The 21,001-nt window shown below is 27.5% G+C and overlaps 1 protein-coding gene across 1 annotated transcript in view; it reads left to right on the top strand.

Moving 5' to 3' along the window:
* LOC126755484 (longitudinals lacking protein, isoforms F/I/K/T-like) overlaps nt 1-14,152 on the top strand; it is a 116,254-nt gene extending 102,102 nt beyond the window's left edge. The window contains exon 6 of the mRNA XM_050468083.1: nt 11,528-14,152. Within this exon, the coding sequence (XP_050324040.1) occupies nt 11,528-12,654 (1,127 nt within the window). The 3' untranslated portion in view covers nt 12,655-14,152. The remainder of the gene's footprint in view (nt 1-11,527) is intronic.
* Nucleotides 14,153-21,001: the final 6,849 nt, after the last annotated feature.

The following is a 21,001-nucleotide window of genomic DNA, read 5'->3' as shown; positions in this document are numbered from 1 at the left end:
GCCTATGTAAAAAAACAACAACAGAAATTGTAGTCAAAACCGTTATAACTGCATATTAATTAAGTGCAAACTGTGCAATAACGCGAATATCTATGTGATAATCTAAAACTATTTGTATTTTTTGCAAAACAACAAATACAACAAATACTAAAGTCCAAGTTATATAACATAACCACTATGTAAGCGCATATATACTAAATACATACAAACATGTACGTAAGTTAGTCAAAACTTTTTAAATGATTTTCTTTTTTTTATAGCAAGTGTTGTTAAAGTTTATTATAGCAAAGCAAAAAAAAATTCTAACAGCACAAATTTAACAAACTAATAGTAGAAAACGCATATGTACACCGTTATCCATGCATATGTATGTATATGCTTTCGTATGCGAACATGCGCCAGCTAAAGTCATTCAAGCAAACTACTGAATTTTGACGATTTATTTAATCATAATAGTAGATAAATGCAAATATATTTTCAAATATACACATACACATACAATATTATATATAGAAAAAAATAAATTAAATAATAATAGCGAAAATTTAGTTGGCAGGCAAAATTTCGATGATTAGCTAAAATGAAATGAACAACACACAATTTGAGTGAAAAGCAAGTCAAAAAAAATAAAATAAAATAAAATAACAGAAACCGTAAATAAACAGTATATTATAGGAAAAAAGTAATGTTGTATTTTATATTTTATGCATAACACACATTCACTGTATGTCGATATGTAAGCAGCGCGGCGCTCATGCATAAACGCTCATACATAGGTATATGCATACATATCGTCACCTTAAATGTAAAATAAACGATATAATAGAACCACTAATATTGAAACGAAATTTGAGTTTTGGTTATAAAATGGTTATATTATGGGTTATGTATTAGTTATCATACACTCATTGAAACAAAATTAGAGTTTTCGTTATTAAATGGTTATATATTGGTTATTATATCTGACAACGATTTGCAATTTTTTTTGCTGATACGTTGTTTTGCATTTTAGGTGATGATATACATACATATGTACATATGTTATGCATATGTGTGTGCGTGCGCCTGCGTTTACTTTAAAAGTTACAACTTTTTGTTTTGCAATAACATATTTAACCAAATGAGCTGTGAATATAACATAGTGAAATAAGCAAACGAATTAAACAAAAACAAAAACAAAAAAATCCTAGCATTAAATGAAAAAAAATAACTTATGTGATTACACGTATGTGATTGTAATGGAAACTAGAAATTTCACATAAATTTAAATTAAAATAATTATAAAAAAATATGTATGTATTTGTAATTAGGGATGTACGAAAAATACAGCAGCACATACATACACATATAAAAAGATATGTATGTGTGAAGCAACACTTACACATATACATATATACTATACATCGGCTAATGCAATCGAATAGCGTATTTTTTTACAAATACTATGTAAATTTTGGTGATGCTTAAATACAATTATGTGCAAAATAATTGCCACAACTTTGTGTGTGTGTCTTCGTTAAGTAAAATTGTCAATATTTTGAAGCGCCACACAATTCAGCTACTAACAAGCAACATTTTCTAGTTACACGCAAACACACATACATACATACATATTTAAAAAAAGAAAAGAAAATAAAACAGTAATAAATAGTTAAAGTAACAGTCGCTTATTTACATATACTATATTTATGTATGCATTTGTGTAATTGTTAGTTGGACACACAGGCAACATTTATTAAGTTTGTTAAGTCTTTAATTGCATAATGTACGTATGTATGGCGCATAGTTTAATAAAAAGAAAATGAAATAAAAATTAGAATAAAAGTGAAAAAACGAAAACTTTTTGCATAGTTGTAATGGCCCACCCTTGTGAAGAAATGCCTTTTGAAAACTGTGAAATTGCGATGTGCAAGAATTTACACACAAAAAAAAAAAAAACAACAACATAATTTAATTAAAAAAACAATAACAACAAATGTTGCACATAAACGAATTGTTAACTGTCTTAAGTAGCTGTTGTTGTTAATTAAATGCATTATGCAAAGCCTAAAATGCAAACTAAATGAAGAAAAAATATAATAATTAACTGTCTATTTGGTGCAAAAACAGCAAACAACAACAAATTTTACACTTGTATGAATTATTTAGATAAAACATAAATCTATGCAAAAGCAGTAAATACAAAAAACAACAACAAATAAACCGTTCCAAAGTTGCTTGCACTAAAGCAGTACCGATAAATTGAAAGTAATTTAAATGAAAAAAAAAAAAATAAAAATTACAAAAAATATTAATAAAAAATTATTGAAAATGTGAAAATTTCGAAAAATACAAACGACAGCGTGTAAAACACAAAACTACACTGTAATACAGAATTATTAAAATATATAAAAATAAAATTTATATTCTATTGTTAGTAGCCGCTGAAACGAAAGTAACTATCTAAAGAGTATGCCTACTTAAAACAACAACAACAACAACAAAAAAACGAATAAATATAAAAAATGCAAAAATGTTTAATGAGTTTTATTTTGAACTAACATTTAACAGAAAACAACAAAAGCAAACGAAAAAGGGTTGGAAAGTAAGCACGCAATGCATATACATATATAAGTACTTATATATTTTTCTATAAAACAAAAACATATGCATATATCTACAAAAAAACTAATGAATTTTGCTCTCTTTTGCAGACAGCCTCTATACAAACACAAATTGCAATTTTTCGAAAATTTTTAAAACTTCAACTAATTGTTGTTTCTTTTCTTTTAGGTGCTTGGCTCACAACTATGAAGCGTTCTCCATGCACAGCGATGGCGTAGAGCACACAGCTTGCCTTACTATATGTATATGCATTTATCTACATACATATATACATATGTATGTAGCTTTGTATGTGCATAAGTGAGTAAATGTGTGTATTGGCCGTTTGAAAAAAGCAAAAAGCAAACACAAAAGGCAAGCGAAGCAAGCAATTGTTGTTATTAACTAGTTTTGTTGCCTGAGAAAGTCTTTAGCATACTAATGAAATATACATACATAGACTTACTTACTTTACTTATGAATTGTTATAATTAATGCTAATAAATTATTGACTTGAAAGAACAAATTAACCAAATATCCATTTATATTCAAATGAACACCGTGGCAAAATGCAAAAAAACCTTAGAAATATAAAAATAATAAAAATAAACACACACACACACAAATACAATTAGTGCATTATTTATTGCATATTTAATTAATGCTATTAACACATATGCAATGCAATGTTGTCGGCTGTTATTAAAATACAAAGAATATATAACACGCTTGAGTGCATTTCTTTCACATAAGTGTTGGTGTAGTTATGTATACCTGTATATACATATGTACGTATGAATATTTGTTTTATAATTTTAATTATTCTTAAAACTAGCAATTATTTACATTAATTTTTAGTAAAAAAATATTTGAAATTTGTAGTTTTGTAATTATTAAATTAAATAAATGTTTTTTTATATATAAATTTAAAATTAATAAGTTAATATAAAATTAATTTAAAACATTTTTTTTCTAAAAATTAATTCAAACTATGCACTACATAAGAAAAATTCAATAATTTAAATTTTTATAACTAAAAAATCATTAAATGACTTTATATGCTTTAATTAATTTTATTTTTTTACCAAAAATTATTTCAAAATATTTAGAAAATATTAAACTAATTAAATGTGTTTTTATTTATGAATTTAAAATTAATTAGTAAATATGAACCTAATTAAACATTTTCTTCTACAAAATTAATTCAAAATAAGTACTACATAAGAAAAACTCTATCCTTTAAATTTATATATTTAATTTTAAAAAATCATCAAATTATTTCTTATTTTTTTATTAATTTAAAATTTTTTTTTACCAAAAATCATTTTAAAATCTTTAGTAATTATTAAACTAATTAAATGTTTTTTATTTATAAACTAAAAATTAATTCAAAATATGCACTACATAAGAAAAATTCAATAATTTAAATTTTTAAATGTTACATCAATTGATATAAATTAATAAAATAATTTTTATTTTACAAAAATTAATTCAAATAATGTGTAAACAATTTAACTAGCTATAAAATACTGAACAAAATACTGTTTTAATTTTTGTATATTAAAAGTTTTTTAACCTTAATTAAAAATAGTAATAATTAATTTTAATAAAAACAAGAAAAAAAACTTTAACTTCGGCTGCACCGAAGCTAATATACCCTTCACAGGTGCATTTCTTTTAGTAACTATGTGTCCAGTTTGTATGGAAGCTATATGCTATAGTAATCCGACCTGAACAATTTTTTCGGAGATCGTATTATTACCTTAAGCAGTAATCCACGTCAAATTTCGTGAAGATAACACGTCAAAGATTTCCATACAAGCCCTTGATTCCGATCGTTCAATTTGTATGGCAACAATATGCAATAGTGAGCCGATCTGAACAATTTTTTCGGAGATTACATGGTTGCCATAGAAAATAGCCTGTGCCAACTCTTGTGAAGATACATTGTCAAATGTGAAAGTTTTCCATACAAGAACTTTTTTCCGATCGTTCAGTTTGTATGGCAGCTATATGCTATAGTAAGCCGATCTGAACAATTTCTTCGTATATTACATTATTATCTCAGAAAATAACATGTGCCAACTTTTGTGATACATTGTGATACATTGTCAAATGTGAAAGTTTTTCATACAAGAACTTGATTCCGATCGTTCAGTTTATATGGCAGCTATATGTTATAGTAGTTCGATATCGGCCGTTCCGACAAATGAGCAGCTTCTTGAAGAGAAAATGATGTTTGCAAAATTTCAAAACGATATCTTAAAAACTGAGGGACCAGTTCGTATATATGCAGACAGACGGACGGACAGACAGACAGACGGACATGGCTAAATCGACTCAGCTCAAAATAGTGATCATTTTTACATATATATACTTTATAGGGTCTCCGACGTTTCCTTTTGGATGTTACAAACTTCGCGACAAACTCAATATAGCCTGTTCAGGGTATAAAAAGTATATGTATATTTTTTATTAACTTTTAAATACTAAATGCCAAAAATTCACTGCCTTTCAGTAAGTTTATATTTAACAATTTAATTTTGCATTAATTTAACATTAAATAAAAAATTAACTGAAAACTTTTTTTGCAAAATATACACTACCTGAAAATAATAATAATGAATATTTTAAATTTTAATAATATTTAAAAATTAATTTTTTATATTTAAAGTGCTTAAAACCTAATTAAAAATAGTAATAATTAATTTAGAAAAAAAATTAGATGCATATTTTTTATTAACTTTTAATTACCAAATGCCAGCAATTCCCCGCCTTTTGGTAATTTTATATCTAAAAATTTAATTTGTTACTAATGTAACATTACTTATAAAATTATCTGAACACATTTTTATTAAAAATTTATTCAAAATATACACTAGCTGAAAATATAAATATTTTAAATATTTAATAATAATTAAAATTAATTAAAAAATAATAATTTTATATATAAAAATATAATTTTACATTTGCCAAAGTTTTAATTTAATTTAATTTAAATTAGTAAAAAAAAAACTGATTAATAATATTTAATACGTAATTTAATGTTATTAATTTTCCAAAAAAAAATTAAAACACGCTTGAATACATTATGTTTCTTTTTTTAAGAGTTTCTGTAGCAAAGAAAATATAATTAAAGCGAAAAACTTAGTATTTTATTTCTATTTCAATTAATTTATTTTTATTTAAGTGCACGTGATTATTTGCAGAGACAATTTTTACACGCTTAAGCATATATAGACATCAAACATATAAACAAAGTACTCATCAACATCATCATTAGCCATTTAACTATTAAATACAACAAAAACTGGAAGATTTTCGACAGCAAAATGGTTTTTTAATGCCTCATCATGCCCACATACAGACATATAAAAGTCATGCGTGACATAGATACATAAATCATATGTATATATAGCACATTCATCACTTGCCCGTTACATAATCATCAACAGTACAAACGTTCATACATAATTGGCACATTTTTAAGCGTCAAAGCAAGCGACTCACATACATACATACAGTTATGGGTAATTAAATTGCATTCTAATGTTTAAGTTAATTTTTGTATTAAAAATTTTCATTGTTTTGCAACATAACCTTACTTAAACACACACATTTAATGAAATATAACCTCAAAACCTGCGTTACCCACACACAGACCTTGAATCTCCCTAACCCTTTAAGTGTTTGTTTTTTGTTGAAATTAATATTTTTGTTGTTGTACCATTTAGTAGTATTTTATTTACATTTTATTTAAATTACAGTTATGTTCTTTATTAAAAATATATTTTTTTATTTCTTTTTCATTTGTTTTGTCTTTTATTTTTTCTGTTGCCCGCCACATACAAACATACGTCAACACCACGCCAGACATGTATCCTATACTCGGCAGTCTGCTGGGCGTTGATACGAGCGTGAGCGCGTCTGGCGCCTCACTGCCCGGCACTTCCGCGTCCGTCACCATACGCCGGCAGGAGCCACCAGCGACTGATTTGTACGGTTATTTGAATAATAACAGCAGAGGCGTGGCGTCGCAGCTGCAGCGTGAGAACTTCATGCAGTGCAAGCATTGCAACCGTTATTATAAGTCGCATCAGAAGCTGCAGGAGCATGTGCGCAAATACTGTCTCAAAAAGAAAAAGTACAAGTGCATTTCGTGTGAGTATCGATCGCGTCGCAAAGATCATGTGTTGCGTCATGCGAAGCGCAAGCATTGTGAGCTGTATGCGGCTTCACGTGACAACGAAGAGAGTCTCTATGAGATACGCACAGAAGAGGAGGGTGACGATCCCGCCCGCTATGATGAGCATACGTTGGACTATGATGGTGTCTATGGTGAGGGCGACGGTGAGGTTGAGGGCATGCCGGTTAGCGCCTTACTCGATGTGGGACATTTTGGCTTTGGGCTGGGCAGTAGAGACCTGACTATTACCGCTGTGCCCATTTTGCAGGATAGTGATGATGATGACGATGATAACTATGATGATGAGGATGATTGAGCGTATAAGTGACGTTAAGGAGCAGGGAATATTAGTCAAATACATATTTTTTTAAAAATATGTAGTGCAGTTTTAGGCGCTCATACTTATTTTGACGTGAATTTGGATTAGCAGTCTTTTAAGCTCTTGTTATTAATCTTATTAGTGTGCCGCAAGTTCGTAAGTGCAAGTAATTCAGGCGCATACCAAGTAAGTACAGTGAAAACTCGATATAAGGAATACATTCAAGTAAAACTAACAATTTAACAAAAGTAGAAATAAAATCAATCGTCGCCATGATTTCTATCATTGTGGTCATCTGAAAAGAAACATTGCTGGATTTTTGTTTACTGCGAAGCTATCTCAAGAAGCTGCAAAACTAAAAAACAAATTCATAAAATGGCGGTTCAAATAAATGTCGATTTTTTCACTAGTTTTTTGACGATTTTTTTAAATATATTATTGAATTTTTTCATTTTTTATTGCTTCATGTGATGATAAAATATTTAAAGCATCAAAAAAAGTGGTATCGCAAAAAACGCGTTTTAAGTTTAGTCCAAGGCTCTAACTGGTTTAGTTACCACGACACTAAAATGGCTATAACTTTGGAAATAATTTAAATTTTGAAATATCGAATTTTCGAAAACAAAAAATTTTTAAATTTTTTCAAATTTCTAGCTTAGAATAGGCCTTCACAAATTTTGAAAGAATCGTTTTTTAACACGTCTGAATTTTAAAAATTAATTAAAATTAAATACATATATATTTTTTTTCATTTCTTTTTTAATTTACTAACTCTTTTGAATAATGTTCTTATTATAAAAATAGCAAATTACAGCATTTTTAAATAAATTCATAAATTTTTTAAATCTTAAGCTAATAAAAATGATTAAATGTAAAATACAATTAAAATTTAATTATTTATTTAAAAAAAGTAAACAAATAATTTTTAATTCTTAAAATTTATTTTAAAAAAAATTTTAAAAATTAAAATAAATAAAAATAATAATTTAATAAAGAAAATAATAAACTAATAATTACCAATTATTTGGCTTAATTTAAATTAAAAATGCGAATATGAATAATATTTCATAATTAAGAAATAAATAATAAAAGATATTATATATGTAAATAAAAAACTATATTAAAGCATTCGTAAATAAATTCATAAATTTTCGAAATTTGAAAGCTAATAAAAATGATCGCATATAACTTAATTATTTTAAAAAATTATTAAAAATTAAAACAAATAAAAATAATAATTACCAATTATTTGGCTTAATTTAAATTAAAAATGTGAATAGGAGTAATATTTAATATTGAAAATTTATTAATTAATAGATAAATATAAATAATTAATAAATATAAAATTAATTAGAAATATTTTTCTCAAATCTAATAAAAATATTTAATAATTTTTGCTTTAACTAAAAAATACAGCGTAAATTTTATAAAATTTAATATTGCAAGAGATTAATTAAAATTAAAAATGTGAATATGATTAATATTTAATATTGAATATTTAATAATTAATAGATAAATATAAATATAAATTGAAAATTATTCTTAATTAATTTTTGATTATTTTTAAATTTATTTTTAATAGCTTAATATTTTAAAATTTAATGCTAAATTTCTGATGGGGAAAAATACGTTATCAGGAAAAATTTCGGAAAAAGGCTTTAATGGGTTGTAGTTTTTGTTTTTATTGCAAAATTATTTTCAATTAATTTTCAGTTTTTTATGTTATGTATAAAAATGTAATATTAAAAATAAATTAATTATTACAAAGAATTTTCGAGAAAAAAGCTTTTAAAAGCTGAGACGTGTTTTTAAAGCCTTAATTGTGCTACTCTTGTTTAAAGATAAAATGTGTATATTATGTAAAAATATCAAAAACATTCTCAAAATAAGTTCGCCACATCGAGGTTTCACTGTAAATACTTGCTGCAACTGTGTAAAAGCAAGGTATAACTGTTAAATTTGGCTCAGGACTGCGCTCAAAAATATTCAAAAAGTCCAAAAACAACACTGTATACATTGTCACGAACTTCACTTCAAATACGTTTCACAGAAATTTCCTAATTTATGCTTAATTATAAGTAATGCTTTGGCGCCGCTGATATGTTTTGTATCAGACATTTTGAAGTTTGTGTATAACCTCAAAATTTTATATCACCGCCAAACATTTTGTGGTACTTTAAACCGAAAAAATTGAGATTTTAAAGGAAAACACAAAGAATAACTGCAAATTTTTAAAAAAATTTAAAACTTTTTATTTGCGCATATTTGTACACTATTGAAGCAAAGCTTGTGAAGCGAATTTTGTTCTCTTCGTACATATTTCGAATAAGTTTTAACTACAGTAAACTACATTTAATTTTAATTAATTTTTATAATTTTATTTTACAAAATATTAGTTTTAAAACATAAGTATATACATAAAAAACATATATACAAATATTTTATCGGTTCTGCTGATCGCTCAGGAATTTTAAGGCTCCAATATAATTTGTTAATCAATATGAAATATAGGCTTGCAAGCATTCTATGTAAATATTTTTGTAATTTTGCTATTCATTTCACTTAATTTTTGTACTTTTGTTATTTGCTTTTAAATGACATTTCGCTGTAGTGCAAGTGTATACAAGCATTTGTTTTAGACAATTTTAAATTTATACTTATTTTGTCAAATCTCAATGAATCTTGCCATTTTTTTGCTAAATATTGTTTAACTGTTATTTACACCCTTACAAAATGTATAGGTAAACGTATGTACATATGTATGAAAAAATATTTAATTATTTTTTTATGTGATAAGGCCACACTCGAAGTGTAATGTCAGGCAACTTGCCGAAAAATGTGCCCTGTGAAAACTAACCTCAAAAATTTTGCGTGCAATTTTTAGATTATTTGCTACATATTTTTTTTGGTTCTATGGATAATTAAAGTTACAGTAACTGTTGCTCCAATTTTTCTTTTAATTATTTGCTATATATAATAATATAATTTTTTGCTGAAAGTATAATGAAAGTGAGAGTAATTATTTTTTTATTTTATAATTATTTTTTTATTATTTCTTATTTTATTATTATTTTATATTTTGTTGTATTTTTTCATTTTATTTAATTAACTTAATTATTTATTTTTTTTTATTTTGTTTTAGTTTTTCAATTTATTTAATTTTTTATTTTTTTTATTATTTTTTTTTATATAATTTCAGTTAATCGAATTGTTTTTCTAGTAAATAATCTCAAAAAATGTATGTACAGAACCTGCATTAATTAATTGCAAATATTTCAGAATTTCTGAAAACACCACCAAAACATTAATTTTTCAACTAAAAATTATTTTTTTGTTATTTATTTTTATTTAATTTAATTTTTTTGTTTTTGTTTAATTTTTTATTTTAAATATTTCGCTTCAGACTATTATTTTTTTATTTTTTTATCTAATATCTGGCTATATTCGATTTCAGTTAAAAAATTGTATTAAGATATCAATTTTTTTCCTGATAATTTTTTTTTCAATTTAAATATTTCTAAATTTTCCTTTTTATAACCTAAAAAATGTATAACAACACCAAAAAACATTAATTTTTAAATTTAAATCTACTTTATTTTTTGTTGTTTATTTGGATTATTTTCTTTTTTTCATTATTTTTTTATCTATTTTATTTATTTTATATCTAATATCTAGATGGAATTTCAATTAAAAATTGCATAAAAATATCGATTTTGTTTCTAAAAAAATGTGGAAAAAATATTTTTAATATTAGTTTTGAAGATTTCCATATTCATCTTTTTATAAAAACATGGTCTTTTTTATATAAACATCTCCAGTTTTTTTCATTTGCCAATTTCTGATTTGCCACAGCTGTTTAACATACAGTTATTTAACATAATTTATGCGTTATTACTGAAGAACTATATTTTTATTAAAAAAAAAATTGCTACGAGTGCGTGATCCTTGCCACAGTTCTTTAATAGCAAATAATTTTCATATAGGCCTGGGCTTAACTTAAGAAAATATTTATACAAGTATGTTTATAATTAAAAATATTTTTATTTTTTAATTTAAATAGAGTGAAACACAAAATTTTTGCTCAACATAAGTATGTGTGGTTACTTTTTTTAAGGTTATATGTATGTAAATGGTAAAACTAAATAAAAATAAACTACAAATCAAATAAAAAAAATTGTCTTACAGTTGCAAACTTTTGTACTTATACATTTATACATTTCAAACAAAAAGAAAATTATTAAAATATGTGAAATAATAAGCATAAGTAAGTGTTTAATAAAAAGTGAGGTTAAACTGAAAATCGAGCTCTACTAATTTGTCATCTTTGCAAGTCATTCAAATATTTTTCACAACATTTGCACATAGCTGCAAACGCATCACCCATTCATTATTTACAAAATTTTAATGAGATCATTTATTTTGTTTTATGTAAATTTCAGGCACCTCCGATGGTTATTGGACAATCTTGGAGACAGTACCCTATTCGTTGCAGAACACCGCCACCAATGCGACCGGCACCATTTCCAGTATGGCGAATACGCAGTTGCCGGTGCAGCAGCACCAAGCGCTGCACCACCAACAGGACGAGGGTAACTCCAGCGAGGCCAATCTACTGGCTGGTGCCACAGTTGTGGTCGAAATACCCACAGAAACGATGCGCAACGCCATTAAGTACACTATACCCGAGGCGGAACATCAACTGCTACACACCGCGGAGAGCACGCTAGCCACCGCAGGTACCAAGCAGCGCATACACATTGTAAAGGATATGCGTTTAAATCCCACGGTGACGGTGGCACAACAAACCAATATAACAGCCACGCACGTGGAACAGTCGAATCGTCAGCAGAGCACACAACAACACTTCACACTGAATGATTGCCTCAGCACGGGTGTGGTGGTGCAGCAACACCACCACCACCACCACCATCCGCAGCGGCAACAGACGACGCAGCAGCAACAGACGGAATTCATAAAAATCGACACAATCCAAGAGAAGATGATGTTGCGCAACGTTATACAATACGATGCGGTGGACGGCTTGCCAGCGGACACATCGCAAGTCATCAGCGCATTGGTGGAGAGTGAGAAGCAGCAGCAGCAACAGCGCCAACAACAACAACAGCAGCAGCAGCAGGAAGTGTTGCGCAACACGCGTGAGCTGGAGTTGTTGGACAAGGCCGCCATTGAGGCGGTCAGCGACACGGTGCTCAACGCTTTCGAGCAACAGGAGGCGGAACACATCGAGGAGCACAAATCGCAAAATCATGAGCCACAGGACAAGCAACTGTTGCCGCTCATGCATTGCCCCACAAAGATACTGGTGCCCAACGCCAACGAAGTTCAGCTGCAGTATGTTTGCAATTTGTGCGGCAAGTCGTACAAAATTAAGGGATCCCTGAAGCGTCACAAGCGCTACGAGTGCGGTGTGGCGCCAACAGTCGCGTGCCAATTCTGTCCGCATAAGTGCAAATACAAATCGGATTTGCGTAAACATGTCTCGCAGAAGCATGCGGGGCATAGTGGTGAAGATATGCTGTTGGACCAACGTTTAAGCACCGAATAAAATGGCGGTTTCCAGTAGCATTTAAATTACTTTTAAATGAGAACTTTTGAAGTAGCAAAATCTTAACGAAATAGTGCAAATTAATTTATATTTGGTAGCCAGTTGAAAACTGTAGTTTAACGGTTTATTTATTGTTGCGTTTAAGCGACACTTCGCAGTCAATCACACTGGTGTTAAATTCCACCTTGGAGTATCGAACTCTTTATCTTTTTATTGATGACAGTTTCAAAGTTTTTCGCTGATTATTTTTAATTAAATATGTTTATATATTTTTTTAAAATATTTTTTTTTTTAATATTATAAATGTTTTTGATGAGGCTTGGAATTTTTAAATATATTTTTTATTACAATTGCTACTTAGCATATTTGAAACTTGCCAACTTGAAACTATGAGGCTCATATAATGCATTAAAACTATTTTTATACCCTGAACAGGGTATATTAAGTTTGTCATGATGTTTGTAACACCCAGAAAGAAGCGTCGGACACCCTATAAAGTATATATATAAATGATCAGTATGTTGAGCTGAGTCGATTTAACCATGTCCGTCTGTCTGTCTGTCCGTCCGTCCGTCCGTCCGTCTGTATATATACGAACTAGTCCCTCAGTTTTTTAGATATATTTTTGAAGTTTTGCAAACGTCATTTTCTCTTCAAGAAGCTGCTCATTTGTCGGAACGGCCGATATCGGACCACTATAACACATAGCTGCCATATAAACTGAACGATCGGAATCAAGTTCTTGTATGGAAAACTTTCACATTTGACAATGTATCTTCACCAAATTTGGTATAGATTATCTTCTAAGGCAACAATGGTATCTCCGAAGAAATTGGTTAGATCGGTTTACTATAGCATATAGCTTCCATACAAACTGAACACATAGTTACTAAAAGAAAAGCACCTGTGAAGGGTGTATTAGCTTCGGTACAACCGAAGTTAACTTTTTTTCTTGTTGTTTGTATGCATTAGTGATCAACAAAACATGCTGGCCATATTGTCATAAAATCTGCGACACGTGTACAACTTACATGACTGTTCAACACGAATATTTTCAATTCATACCAATTTTTAGTATAATCAAACCATTTTGCTTACATGAAGCTTCTTTGTCCAGCTCGAGTTTAAGTTTTCAACATTAACACGTTCGCTCCTAGTGTATTACCGGTGATCCTAGTGTATTACGAAAAAAAATCTTTTTTTTTTTGCCACAAAAATCTACTTCCAGGTGCCAAGCAAAAAACTACATGTTGCGTTTTGGCCTAAGCGTGTATCACCAGAGATACCGTGGCGCCTGGGGCAGTTTTGTGTCGTGTTTACCAGTGAGAGAACGGGAAGCCAACGTGTTAAAATATTACGAATTTATTTAACATTTCCTACATAATTAAGTTTTATAATTTTTTCATATATGAATATGAACTATAAAGCCATTTGTGAACAAATTAAATGAAGAATACAGAAAGTAATGGGAAAATACTTTGTGGTTGAACTTTTTTACGATTTTTATTATATTTTATTAAGTGTAATTTTTTTAAAAGTCCTTTAAAAACTTAGTGTTAATTTTGCTAGTCTTTATTAATTAACAGTATTCCAAAATATAAAAACAATATTTATATATGTACATATGTATATTTTTTAATTTTTAACTTAAATATTTTATAGTCAACCAATGCAACTTTTCATAACATACACATATGTATATATTACGAGTAATTATTATATTGAGTTTTCTTTTTTAATATTATTATTATATTTTATTAAGAGCATAATTTACATTGCAAAATATTATTTATTTCTTTATTTTTAAATATATTATATTTTTTAATATTTTTCTTTTTTTCATTTTTACTGTAATTTTTTATAGTAAGTAAATGAAACTTTTCATAACACATATTAAAAGGAGCTATGATGCTATTAGTTAATTATTATATTGACTTTTCTTATTTAAGCTTATTATTATATTTTATTAAGATCATCATTTTATTGCAAAATATTTTTTTATTTTAAAATTTTTTAATTTTTACTGTATTTTTTATAGTAAGTGAATGAAACTTTTCATAATACATATTAAAAGGAACTATGTATAATGCTTTTACGGAATTATTATATTATTTATATTTTGAATACAAATTTTTTTTTTAATTTTTTTGCATTGAATATTTTTTTTATATATTTTACATTTTAACTACCATGAGTTTATAACAGTTTATTTTAATTTTTTACGCTTTTCAAACATTTACTAGTTCTTATTTAAAAAATTAAATTCAAATTAAATTAAAAAATAAAAATATTTATATTTTCAATACGTTTTTTTTTTATTTTTGTGCATTGAATATTTTTTCATATTAATATATTTTAATTTAAAAAATTTCAAAACAAAAAAATCGTTTGAGGTAATACTTTTTTCTTACTATTTTAACTTCCAGCTTACTAGTATGGTTATTATTATGAACGAACAGTATTTTTGTCTATTTTCTGTTATATATTTTGTCGTATAAATTATATACTTCTTATGCTGTATTATTAAAATTGTTACTTTTTTTTTGCTATATATTTTGCTTAATTATATCTTGTTTGAAATTTATTTATTTTAAATTAAAAGTATCTTAATTGATATTTTTTTATAATTTTTTCATTTATAAATTATATATTCAACTAAAATTAAAAGCATTTTAATTTATTTTATTTTCTTATTATTATTTTATTTTTATTCATTATTTTTTTACTATCTCGACCCACAGTTTACTTATATTTCGCCTTTGTCGCTCGAAATCCTTGTTTGCATTCACCAGTGACTATTCTAACTATTGTAAATACTAATGTAAAAACTAAGTATGTATTATTGATTACTATTTAAAAACCTGTGTAATATGTAGACTGAAGTAAAACATATGTTTTAAAACAGACATATGAATTAATCGAAGTAAACTTAACAAGCCAAAAATCTTAAAATGAGTAAAAAAAAATATTTTAAGCATTAATAATAATATTAGTATTAATTATTAATAATATTTTAAATAAATGTACTGATGTGTGTGTATTGAACGTAAGCCTCTAAGCAGTTACAACTCCACAACAACAATAAGGCATCATAATTTTAATGTAAATAAAAAAGAGAAACAGCAATAAATTATAAAATACGATATTTGTATGTATGTCTATTTATAAGTAAGTGAAATTCACCAACAAATTCTGTGCTGTTTATTTGTCAACTATTTTTTTTTTAAATTGGTCAATATTGGCAGCTATTGTGTCGTAAGACTTCAAAAGGCAGCGTTTTATGCATTTATTTAATTATATGTATTTATTTATTGAAGTGTAAAGAGGCATATTTTCTTCTACAAATACATATATAAAGAATCATTAGTGTTATTAGACGAGTGCGATGTTCAAGCAGTTACAAAAATAAAAATAAAATTTAAACACATATGTACTATGTATGTAAAAGCGAGCTTTCTATTTAATGAACAAGGTGTGGAATGTAAATAATGTAAATATGTATGTGAATTACTTGTTGAAATGTGTAAAAAACAATTTATGAACTTAAAACTAATATTTGTCTCTCTTTTTTTAGGTATCAACACAAAACGAGTTGTGAGCTGAACTTTGTGTTTTTGCATTTGGAAATGAAACAAACACGTGACTGCATACATATTTATTTATGGGCTGACTGAAATTAACACTTTACTTTAAGTATTATTTTGATATTTAAAAAAAAATGGAAGAATGTTGTATTATTATTTTTGTGTGTATTGTAATAGACAGTTACTACAATTTATGCATACAAATATATATACACATATGAATTTACTGCTACCTAGTGGACAAATAATGGATTTTTATATGAGGGATTTTGGTAATTTTAGACTATTTTAGCTTTGAGAAATATTTTTTTTTATTTTACTATTTAGGTCTATGGTCATTAAAATTGTACAGTAATATAAATACAAACAAAACAAAAGACTTGCGTGCTTTGAAGGTCAAGGTATTTTGTTTGTTGTCTTTCATTCTACAGTGCAGTACCTGTCTCTTAAATAGTTAGACTTTCGAAAACTAATATTTTCAACTTATGTGACAGGAATTCAAAGCATAAATAGTTTCCAGAATCGTTGTGTAGTTTTTTGTAAAATAAAATGCGCTTTTTTGATGCTAAATATATGTACATATGTATATACATATATAAAGTTACACCTGTTTGTTGTATATGTATGTATATCTTAAAAATTATCGTAGCAGTCAAGTAATTGTTCACTTTGAGGTTACAACTAGGCTTACGGCTAAATAAAAATGCAATATTTATGGAATAGTTAATGACTTTTAATATAAATGCTAACCGAAGAGCTTTTAATAACAAAAAGTTTAGGAATTATAGATTTGTATTTGAAAAATGTTGTTTGTTTTGGTATTTGATTAAGTTGAATAAAGTCTCAATATTAGTATAATAATTAATGAATTTATTATATTACTTTTTAATCTAATTTAAATTTTGATCGAAAAGCGTTTAACCATAGAAAGTGTAGATATTAAAATTTATTATTATTATTAAAAAAATTGCTTTTATATTTAATTAGGTAAAAAAAAGTGTAGATATTAAAATTTATTATTATTATTAAAAAAATTGTTTTTTTATTTAATTAGGTAAAAAAAATTGCAATAATTTTAAATTATTAATAAATTTTGGATGTTAATGTTGACCGAAGAGCTTTTAAGCACAAAAGGTTTATGAATTGATAATTTTTAAATTAAAAATTTTGTTTTTGTATTTGATTAGGTTAAATAAAATTGCAATAGTTATAAAATAATTAATGAATTTGGGATGTTAATGTTGACCTACGAGCTTTTAAGCACAAACAGTCTATGATATACCAAAAATAGTGAGCTTTTATGAAAATTCGATTAGTTTAATGAAATTTCTTAAAAATCGGTGTATAGGGGCAGTTATATATTATATCAAAAATATTTATTTACATTTTATGTATGTCATTTGAATATGTTTAGTATAAAATATATTGTGTGCAAACTCTTCATTTTTTGTTTTCTTATTTTTCTACGCTGTCGCTCATTATTTTTTCAATGCAACTACATACATACATATTTAAATTTATAATTTTTTATTTACTTTATATTTTTTCATACTTATGTAAATTATTTAAGCTCATGCTTCTATATATATAAACTATACATATGTACTTATAATTTTACCAACACTAAAAATTCAACAACTTTCTGCTATTTTCCAGACACCATCTCCTTGGACAGCATAACGATCACCACGAGTAAGTACAATTTGCGCCGCCAAACACGACGCGATTCGGCAAATCTCGGCAATGCAGCGACCAGTAAAAGCAAATTGACAACGGCGGCATTGGCTGAGCTACAACAACAGCCATGCCACCCCAATTACGACAGCAGCAGCAGCAGCAGCGGCGGCTCGCTCATAGAGGCACAACAGAATACATTGAAAACCGATTTGCATGTGGCCACTTCGTTAACCGCTGCGGCCGACGAACAAGGCATCGCCAACAATCCAACCGCGCTCATTGCACTACAACAATTGGCCTCTATTTCGTCGGTGCAATCGTTGGAGCGCATCATGCCGACTTTACGTAAAAATCTGCTCGTCAATACAGATAGTTTATATGCAAATCGATCGGGCAAGTTGCCGCGACAAAGCTCGAAGCGGCTGTCGCAATTCGAGACCAATCGTTGTCCGCTCTGCTCGCGTGTCTATCGCTCGCAAGCTTTTCTCAACGAGCACATGCGCAAGGAGCATTCGGTTTTGATATAAGTCACCTATAATTAGCGCATACTGCTACATAGATATATGCATATGTACGTACTTTGGTATAAGTGCATACATACTTGCCGCGTGTTGACTAAATAAAACAGCTTTAATTAAGCCACTGAGCGTAACTTAAAATTAAAAATTAAATAAAATTATAATGCATTTTTGTTTTGGGGCCTGTTCGTAGACAGAAAAAAAGCGTAGAGCAACATGCATACTCATATATTTTGTATTGTATAACATTTTCGACAAATATGCTAAGAATTATTTCAAGTGGCATGTGGTATTTCACACTTTAGCAGCGCCACAACAACTTATTTTCACATACATACACATATAGAAAGTAATGAAAAATGCGTAACAGTGCCCTGTAAACAAAACAGAATGTTTCAACTATCAAATATATAACTGTACTATTATGAGCAAGCCAAATTTGTTACAATGGCAGATTGTTTAAGTTTTTTATGTTAATAATAAAACTTGAAAAAGTAAATTTTATAAAATTGTTGTGCAAGATTTATGTTATTAACGAGGCAGTAGATTGTTTAACGGTTGTTTTGGAACATTTTATAGTATGTATTCGTGAAAGCGCTGGCATCTGTTGAAGTTATATGTGTACTTTTTTGCTTGTGTTTCATGTTTTGTTGTTGTAGTCGTCTAATTAAGTAATATTTGTTCCGCAAGTTTTAGTTTATATATAAATATATATACATGTGTATATGTTTTATGTATAATTTGATTTCAAAATGAAATAATACTGCTGCCAAAAGTAAAGAAATGTACATTCTAATAAATGTATATATTTACATTTGTACATACTTTATTGTAAGCAGGGTTGCAATATTTTTATAAACAAAATATGGGTTAAAAAATTTCAGAATTTTAATGCCATTTCGGTGACAAAATTTAAATAAAAAATAATAGTTTTATAATTACATATAAATTCTTTTAATGATAAACTTGGGATATTTATTTGGGTTAAAATTGTTTTTTTTTTAATTTCTCAATCTCAATTAAAAAATAATAATAATATTAAAATTTATAATTATAAATATATAATTTATAAATATAAATAATTTGAAATTATAAATTTGAATATTTATTTGAGTTAAAAATTTATTTTTAATATTTTAATCCGGTATTTTGGTTTAGCAATTTCAAAATAATTTTTTATAAAGATTTCCTGAATTACATAATTCTATTCTATATACATACATATATTATATATATATATGTATATTATACCGATGCTAATCCAATTATTTTTTAACATAACCCTGCTTATAAATATGTTTATCTTGAACAAAAATGCGAAATAGAAGCAAATTAAAAGTAATACAACCTAAAATAAGTTTTTATATACTAAAATATATATTGTGTGTACATATGTGCATAGCATATATTAAATACCAACAACCATCAGTTTGTAGCAAAAAATTAATATAAGTCCGCATAATTTTCAAAAATATAAACAAACATACAAATTCTTTACACGGAAATTGAAAATTCTGCAAGTTTAAAGAACAAGCACAGTTAAATTTCGCTAAAAACAGTTATTTTTATTATTTTGGCCAATAATACATAAAAAATAAAATGGAAAAATTAAAAATTGAAAAACGAAATTTTAATGAAAAACTGCAAATTTCTGTTTAAGCATATGCTTAAATGCATGCACAACGCTATTTGTACACATTTCTTTGTAGATACATACACTTTAAGTATAAATACATACATACACACATAATAACACAACTGCCTACGTCAGGCTTTGAAAACTATTTTCCAGTTTGCCAAGTTTGTCTTTGGGCACATTAAACGCGCAGCCTCATCATAAATATAGCTACACTTATACGGTACATACATACGCACGTACTGCGATGCATACAAAAAGGATCAACAGTCGGTTTCTTAACTTTTGCCAACTGTGCTCATGTTGGAAAATCGTATCGAATACAACGAAAATCGTAGACACAGCCGTCGCAGGAAGGCAACAATTCCGAGAAATAGCTGCAATTGTTTTCCAAATATTCTAGTACCTACTAGCTGCCTACATCCAAACACAAATGTGCACTTTTGCTGCTGCATATGCATGTGTATGTGTGTTATATGTGTCGCTTGTGCTTGAAAACAACAAATTTGAAGGCGAAATGTTACTTGCAAAGGCTTATTTGTACATTTGGAAAATAAGCAGACATATGTATGCATGTATGAAGGTGTATAGTTGAATTGCATTTTGAAGAAAATGCCTCATTTTGCCGATCCTGTCGCACGAACACTTGCAACAGGCTTGCAAAGCGTTTTTCCTGCTTGCATTTCCATTTATTTAAACATATTTGTGGGCTTGTGTGTATGTGTATATAGTAGCTGCAGGGTATATATGGCGCATGCTCAAACTTTCTCTCTTTCTCTTATGCTGGTGTCAAGGATAACTTCAGACCTAGATTTCGGTTTGTGTATACATGGAGAAATGTTTATATATGGATGTATATATGTTTACATACAACATACATGTATATGCAGGTATTTGCGATAAAGTCAGGCGCAGCAACAACAACAATACAG

This window comes from Bactrocera neohumeralis, chromosome 4 (genome assembly GCF_024586455.1).
Source record: "Bactrocera neohumeralis isolate Rockhampton chromosome 4, APGP_CSIRO_Bneo_wtdbg2-racon-allhic-juicebox.fasta_v2, whole genome shotgun sequence".
In the NCBI taxonomy this organism is placed as follows: Eukaryota; Metazoa; Arthropoda; class Insecta; order Diptera; family Tephritidae; genus Bactrocera; species Bactrocera neohumeralis.
The sequence above is the reverse complement of the archived record's forward strand: the minus strand, read 5'-3'. Positions and strand labels throughout refer to the sequence as shown.